General features: G+C 27.8%; 1 protein-coding gene across 1 annotated transcript in view; it reads right to left on the bottom strand.

Moving 5' to 3' along the window:
- Window positions 1-1,951: 1,951 nt before the first annotated feature.
- Window positions 1,952-8,225, bottom strand: part of LOC117175440 (neuropeptide-like 1) — an 18,579-nt gene continuing 12,305 nt past the window's right edge. Inside the window, exon 4 of the mRNA XM_033365148.1 lies at window positions 1,952-2,103. Within this exon, the coding sequence (XP_033221039.1) occupies window positions 1,952-2,103 (152 nt within the window). The remainder of the gene's footprint in view (window positions 2,104-8,225) is intronic.

Below are 8,225 nucleotides of genomic sequence, written 5' to 3'. Positions count from 1 at the left end.
ATTGACAGATATTAAATCCATAGAACAGTTATCAAATATTTTCTAATTTATTGGGCTCGTAATGACAATTTGAAATGCTTTGGCTATTATTTGAAATTTTTTTTTGCTTGGAGACTTTATACCTTATCTTACATATTTTTTGGAAAAAACCTAAAATTTGTAAAATATGAATGTTAATAAATGTGTCCCTTTCGAAACATTTTTCATTGTAAAATATCAAAATATAAAAGATGAATACCCGACGGTAACAAAAATTTTGCACAACTCTTTGGAAACAACAATTTTTCTCTTGGGCTTCGTCACTATCTGTTTAATTTGAAACATTTTACGTTCGTTGAGGTTTTAGAAACAATGAGAAATCCTATGTTAGATTTGAAAGGAAATAGTTAACTGCCTGCATTATTCTGAAAAAATGTTTAAAGGAAATTATTCTCTTTTTAAAACAAAACTTTCTTTAAATTTTTGGCGTTTGATTTTTTTTAACAATTTAGCTTACAGTTCACCAAGTTTTGGCGCACTAATGCGAATAATTTAAAATTTCTTAACGAAACAGCACATTTTTATTTGAAGGCTTTAAAAATGAATATGAAATTGTAGTTTAAAATTTTAATTTAAAAAAGATTTTGCACAAATTTATTTTCTCGAATATAAATATAATTTTTCTTTGTGATCTTTACAACTTATTTAACAAAAATACTCTTCACAGAAATTAATATTTTATTAATGTTAAATTTAAATTAGCTAAGAAAGTCTTTCTAAGAAGCATTATAAAATTTAAAATGCTGATATTTTTTTCATAATAAAAATTTTTCTATTTCCAACTGAAACTTCAGAAATAAAATCAGGATGTTTTTATTAAAATTTTTTAAAGGTGTAACGCATTCAAGTTTTGACTCAGTAATTTTCATTTTGTCAACCTTGAAAATAATTCTGATTATTCATGAAAAGAGGATAAAGTGGCTAACGTGACTGTACGGGAGACGAAAGTCATTTTTCCAGTTTGAAGGCCTACCCTACTTACAAATTTTCCTCACGTTTTCGCCAGAAGCTTGTCCAGTGAAATAGGTACGCGATCTTCCTGTTTTCTCTTTTTTTTTTCTTTTTTTTGCGTGCAGTTTGTCTACTTTTAGACACGACAAGAATAATTATGCTTTTCAAAAATTGATATAACAAAAAATAAAGGGTGACCAGTTCTATTTCGAATCAGGCAGAGATGTTCAGCTTAGGGTGTCAGAATAATTTGGTATTTTAATATTCATTCTATGTTAGAAATAACGGAAAATTTGTTTCAAAGTTTAAGCAATATTTTTTTTCGATTTGGAAAAATCATTCGAAGATTACTTGCAAATTCTCAAAAGTTGACTTTTGTTGATTTTTTTTTCAAACGAGCATAGATATTCAAGATTTTATTTTGATCTTCGACATAGGAATTCTTGATTTGCAATTAATTTAAAAAATTCGAAATTTAAAGAAAATATCGAAATATATAAATATCTTCTTAGTTTCATATTTGGTAGTTCCGCAAAAAGAATTATTTTTAAAATTTGATTTTTTTGCAGTGACGAACTATCGAAAATTAGGCTTGACTTTGAAAGGTGATACCGCTGCTATCAATTAGATTTTTGTTTTGCATATTTAATGTTTATGTCAATACAAAAAAGAAAAAAATGCCGATTCTTCTAATTGATATTAATTAATATTAATTAATTCTAGAAACAAATTATATACACAAATGCACATCACATACATTTATAGACGAAATAAATCTTTTTGTAATTACATTACCAATGATGTTTTCTGACAAACATTTAGCATCCATCAATATTTGTTTATTTTATAAACAAATGCATATTTTAGACGTTTTCAAACGAAAAGAAATCAATTTTTATTTTAATTGTGTTGTAATTATACTGACAATAATGTTTTACTGTAAGAACTTTGCTATCCATTATTATTTCGACGCCTGAGTAGAATAAGGTGTTCGTTCCGAATGTGCTCGAGGAAGGCGTTGGTTCGAAGTTCGCTTGAAGAAGATGCTCGTTCCGAATGTGCTCGAGAAAGGTGTTAGTTCCAAGTTCGGTTGAAGAAGGTGTTGGTTCAAAACTTTTTGGAAAAAGGCGTTCGTTGATCGAAGTATTTCATTCTTGAAATTTTGTAGTGGTATCACTGACGCAGGTATCAAAGTTTTTTAATATAAATGTGCCTTATTTTATTTCAGCTTTTAATTCATACGGTTGTGCATAATTATACAAAACAAAGATAATACGACATCACTTTTTTAATTTATTTAAAAATCTCCAGATTAAGAATTAATTAGAGTATATGCCAAGCAGTGTGTTGAGTATTGAATAAAATAATGTTTTGCAACAGATGATTGAATATTATATTATTTATAATAAACCTGCCTACATTAGCGAAAAAGGACGTCCTGGATAATTATACGTCTCATACATTATTGAATGCATTAACATAATTTATTGAAGAACAATAATAATATCTTTTTAAAAAAAATTTAAGGTATGTATATTGTGTACTATGACTAATACTATATAGTACATTTTTAGAATCTTTGAATATATTTTTTTTTCAAAGAAAATTATGTATATTTTTTAAATAAACATGATCATCGAAAAAAGTAATTATTTCAAGCATAAGTAATAAATCACTCCATAATTTTATTATAAAATGAGTTATACTCTAAAGGAATAACCCCGCTTGAACACATGAATTGTAAATACTTCTTTTTTCCTTATCCAATTAAATTTTCATCCAACAAATTCTATACTTAAAATTTTGCAGTGGTACTGCTGATGCAGGATTTCAGCCTTTTTAACAATTAAAGTTTTACTATTTTATTAAAATAAGTTTTCTGTGAATCTAAGAAATTAAGTCATATTTCATATTGACGATTTAATCAAACCGAACAATGATTAGTGATTTAAAATCACGAGAAGTTAATTTCAAAATAATATGAATTAGGATAAATGTTGTAGAATTTTTTTTTTAGTAACGTAATTTTTAGTTTATTTTAAGTGAAAAATATGCCCGCTGCGGGGGTACAATTTCACTGCGCGCTGTGCGCCAAGTTAGAGCGCCTATGGCGCGCGGGTATTCTCTCGCGCTTCGAGCTCGTTTTCGTACGTTAATACGTACACTTTAACAACATTTTTTCAAGTATCGTAAATTTGATAAATTAAATCAAATACTGTGATTTAAACTTCTGAGGAATTACAGTCATAAATTGTACCTATCTTTTTTTCGATTTGTTTTTAAAGAAGGTTCTTAAAGCACCTACGGCTTTGACGATTAAATTCTCATTACGAATCTCGCGCTCGATAACTTGTATCCAATTGAAAAGCTTGATCAAGATAATTTGTAAATCTTGTTAAAATATACTAAAAACAACGCTTTAAACTTATGGATCTCTTAAAAAACCAAAATTACAAATTTTTGAAAATGATCCAACTTTTGAAACTTTTGTCTAATTAAGAAATTTTATGATAAAAGATTTGAAAAAATATATGTTATCTCTAGCAGAAATTTGGATTGATATTTCTTAACCTATTAAAACAATCTTTTTTCCTTTTTTCGAAAATTTTAAAAATGTTGAAAAGCATATATCTTTTTGAAGTTTAATTGAACTTAAAAATGTCATTAGGATAATTTGCAAGTCTTTTTGATGCGTACCAGAAAATTTGACAAAAATTGTTAAAACTCATAAAAAAATTTTATTCAAATTTTGAAAGAGCTCAAACTTTTTAAATTTGTGTTTAATAAACAAATTTAACAGTTATAGTTTCTGAATATATTTGATAACTAGTGATGAATTTATATGAAATTTTGTAATCTTTTAGAAAAATAAGTTTTTCTATTTTTCTGAACATTTTCAAAATTTTCAAAAGAATATAACTTTTCTTATTTTCATCGAAATTGAAAATTTTATTTGGATAATTTGCAAGTCTTCTACCCATCTAAAAGAAACTTTAACAACAATTTCTAAATTAAAATTTTTTTAAATTTTGAAAATGCTTTACATTTTTTATTTTGATGGAAAATATTTGATTAACCAACTTAGACTTCATTTTGGGAACCTTAAGAAGTGTATCAAAGGCTGCCTTGATTTGACATATCAAGCCATAACATGCCCGAGCAGCGGGCATATTTATCACTTAGATTAAACTAAAAATTACATTATTAAAAAAAAATTCGACAAAATTAATCATGATTCATATTATTTTGAAATTAACTTATCGTGCATTTGCATCACTAATCATCGTTCGGTTTGATTGAATCGAAAAAATTAAATCTGACTTAATTTTTTAGATTCAGAGGAAACTTATTTTAACCAAAAATGAAAACTTTAATGGTGCAAAAGTCCGAAATCCTGCATCAGCGGTACCACTACAAAATTTTAAGTATACAATTTGTTTGATGAGAATTCAATTGGATAAAGAAAAAAATAAGGATTCAGGCGTCAGTGATACCACTACAAAATTTCAAGAATGAAATACTTAGGCGAACGAATGCCTTTTTCCAAAAAGTTCGGAACCAACACAATCTTCAACCGAACTTGGAACCAACACCTTTCTCGAGCAGATTCGGAACGAGAACCTTCTTCAAACGATCTTCGAGCCAACACCTTCCTCGAGCAGATTCGGAACGAACACCTTATTCTACTCAGGCGTCGATTTGTTAATTTTATAACAAAGTTATATAAGCAAATGCACATCTTAGACATTTGTAAGCGAAAGAAAATCGTTTTTTCTTGTGAACTAGCTGAAATTATATTGATAATTATGTTTTCTGATGAAAATTTTCTACGCATTATTATTTGTTTATGCTATAAACAAATTATTACAAAAATTTACATTTGGGGAGTTTTTTAGCGAAAAGAAATCTTTTTTTCTTCTGAATTCTCTACAATTACATTTTCAATGATCTTTTGTACCAAAATTTTGCTATGCATTAATATTTGTTTATTTTATAAACAAATTCTTATATAAGGCGTTTTTCCGCGAGAGAAAATCGTATGTTCTTCTGATCTTGTTTCAAATTATATGGCTACTGATGTTCTATAAAAAAATATTGCCAAGCATGGCTGATCGTTTATTTGATAAATAAATTCACATAGGCATGTTTAGGCGAAAATAAATCATTTTTTCTACTGATCGTGCTGAAATTATATTATCAATGATGTTTTATAAATTTTTTGCGCTATGAACTATAATTTGTTTATGTTATAAACAAATTCACATATTAGGCGTTTTTAAGTGAAAAGAAATCGTTTTTCTTCTAATCCTTTTAAAATTATATGGCCACCGATGATCTATGGAAAAACTTTGTGAAGCAATGTATTATCGACAGAAAATTTAATTATGCTTTAGTATTTGTTTATTAAATAAAAAAATTTAATCGTTTTATATTCTCATCCTAATGAGAAGATATTGGTTTTATGTGAAAAATGACTTTCGCGGATTCCATCAAATGTCGAAGTTTTGAGACCCCCTGAGTCAGAAAAAGTTGGTTTTGCGTCGGTGTCTGTCTGTTGTCCTTGTAGTTTGTAAACACTAACATATGAAGGAATTATTTGATTGGATTCTCAGAGCTTTTTTTCCAAGAAATTTTGAAAAATTTTGAAACCACTTATTTCAAATATTTGAAAATTTTTCGAGAGCTATATATAGAAAAACAAAATGAAACAGAATCCAAAAAACCAAACGAAAATTAACATTTAAGGTCAAACCAAGCGTGATATGGGAAAAATTCAGGGAAAGAAAAAAGTTACTTTTTCAAAGCTCTACAAGGTTGTGTGAATAACTTTTTAAATTTTGCTAACCAAAAATAAAAAATTCACGCTTTTATCGCAAAAAAACTAATAAAAAAGCAATAACTCCAGTTTGTGGAAGACAAAGCAAGATACGAAAAGAGATAGATTGATAAGAATTGTGCACCTAAAAAGAATATAAATTTTTTAAGTAATTGCTTTTTTGTAGGATAAGTAGTTTTTGTTTTATTTTTAAAAAACAACATTGAAACTGAAAAATTATATTAGAGTACAACAATATAAGCTACGAGAATAAATGAGACAAAATTTAACCAATCAAAAAAGATTTACAAATTTTTACGAATATTTTTTTGAAAGGAAGCAAAATATGAAACAAATATTAAAGTAATCATGATAAATGCAACTTGTGCTTTATTTTGCAAAATCTAAATACCTAATCCCAGACAGAGGTACATAAAAAACTGTATTATATTTTATATAAAAGTGTTGAGCACAATGTAGAAAATTTGACATTTTGGACAAAATCGAGTGTGAATCACGAGATACATAATGAGAATGTGTTCGCTAAAGCCGCAAGAGCTTTAACAAAAGAGAGTTCACAATCGAAAAATTACAGTTGTCGATTCGTTGATCTTTAATTTTGAAAGGTCTGTGCACGAATTTAGGAGAAATGCGAAGATCCATTCGCGAATATACGAATGCACGAATTTGAGAAAAATATAAAGTTCGAGCGCGAAGCGCGAGGCAAAGACAAAAGCGAACGCGAAGCGCGAGATAAATACGTAATCGAGCGCGAAGGGCGATAACCAACAATCGCCCGTCCTAAGCGTGCTCAAAAATACGAGCGAAGCGCGCCATGATAATGTGTATACAAACGAAATTTGTATATCGCTATTGTTCTGTTATCTAAACATAAATACGAATAGATTCGCTTTTTCTTGTCCCAAATGCCTAAACTCTACATTTGATCATATAATTTGTTTATAAATTGAACAAATAGCGAAAAATGGCAAAATGTTTTCTGAAAACATCATTGCTAATATAATTTCAAAAATAATATAAGAAAAAACTACTTCTTTTTCGTTTGAAACACCTAAAATATGCATTTCTTTATATGATTTATGTATAAAATAAACAAATGTTAGTGCATGAAAAATTTTGATTAGAAAACATAATTCGCGATACACATTTAGGAAGGTCAGAAGAAAAAACGATTTCTTTCAGCATTCAGACGCCTAAAATATGCGTTTGTTTATTTAATTTGTCTATTATATAAAAATATTAATATATATTAAGAAAAAATCATTTCTTTGGGCTTAAAAAAGTTTAAAATGTGCATATTTTATATTATTTGTTAATAAAATAAACAAATATTGATAAGTGGTAACATTATTTCAGAAAACATTATTCATAATATAATAACAAGACTAGAAGAAAAAAGCGATGAAAGCAAGTCATTTCACAGTATAAATATACTTTGCAGATGAATATCATGTAATTTCGATTATTTGTTTATACAATTGGTTCATAAAAATTAACTTTACAAGTTCATAATTTTTCATCTGTCTTACACATCTGTCCATTGGATTGAAGTAACGGGAAATATCAGAACATTTTTTTCTAGTCGATGAAAAATACAATGAAAGAAATCGACTCTTTTTTCTCTCTCTGCACCAATAGAAACATTACATAAATAAATAAAAAATCTACTTGCATAGCTTTTCTGATTTTAGTTCTGATTTTTAAAAATCCCAAAATCGGTGCATAATTACGTTCTGAATGTCATTTTGAACCTCGTTTCTTTTATTTCACCTCACTGTGCACCGTCCATAATATAGGTAAAAATATTTTTTTAAGCCTGCTAATAAGGCTATGCAATTTTGCGTTACATAAGTCCTACTAAAAGTAATTTGGCATTGTGGATGTTAAATTATTATGCGAGGAAAAAATATCCAATTTTTATAAAATTTTGTACTTCAACTTCAATTTTTTGTACAAGAAAATTATTAATTTATGAACCCGCAAATATTTCCAATGTTTAATGGCTCAAATAAAAGATAGCATTCTAAAGATCCCTTTAGTAAAATATTAAATGACAAATTAATTTTCCTAGACCCTGCCAAGGGTTGAAGTTGGAGTATAAAATTCCTTAAAGATCAGAATTTTAGTGTTGTATTTCTCACGTAATAATTCAATCCACATGATGTCAAATTACTTCAACTAAAGCTCATTTAATGAAGAATTTCATCAGATTTCTGACGGGTTTATACCATATTTTTATTTGTGTTCTGGTCGGCGCTATCACCTTTTAAATTGAAGGCTAATTCTCAATAGGCCACCTACTTACAAGGAAACTATCCCAGGTGTCCCTCACCGATTTTGATGAAACTGCAATATGTTGTAGTACATCGAAAAATAAGAGACACGTATTTTTTTTTAT

The sequence above is a fragment of the Belonocnema kinseyi genome, chromosome 6 (genome assembly GCF_010883055.1).
Source record: "Belonocnema kinseyi isolate 2016_QV_RU_SX_M_011 chromosome 6, B_treatae_v1, whole genome shotgun sequence".
In the NCBI taxonomy this organism is placed as follows: domain Eukaryota; kingdom Metazoa; phylum Arthropoda; class Insecta; order Hymenoptera; family Cynipidae; genus Belonocnema; species Belonocnema kinseyi.
The sequence above is the reverse complement of the archived record's forward strand: the minus strand, read 5'-3'. Positions and strand labels throughout refer to the sequence as shown.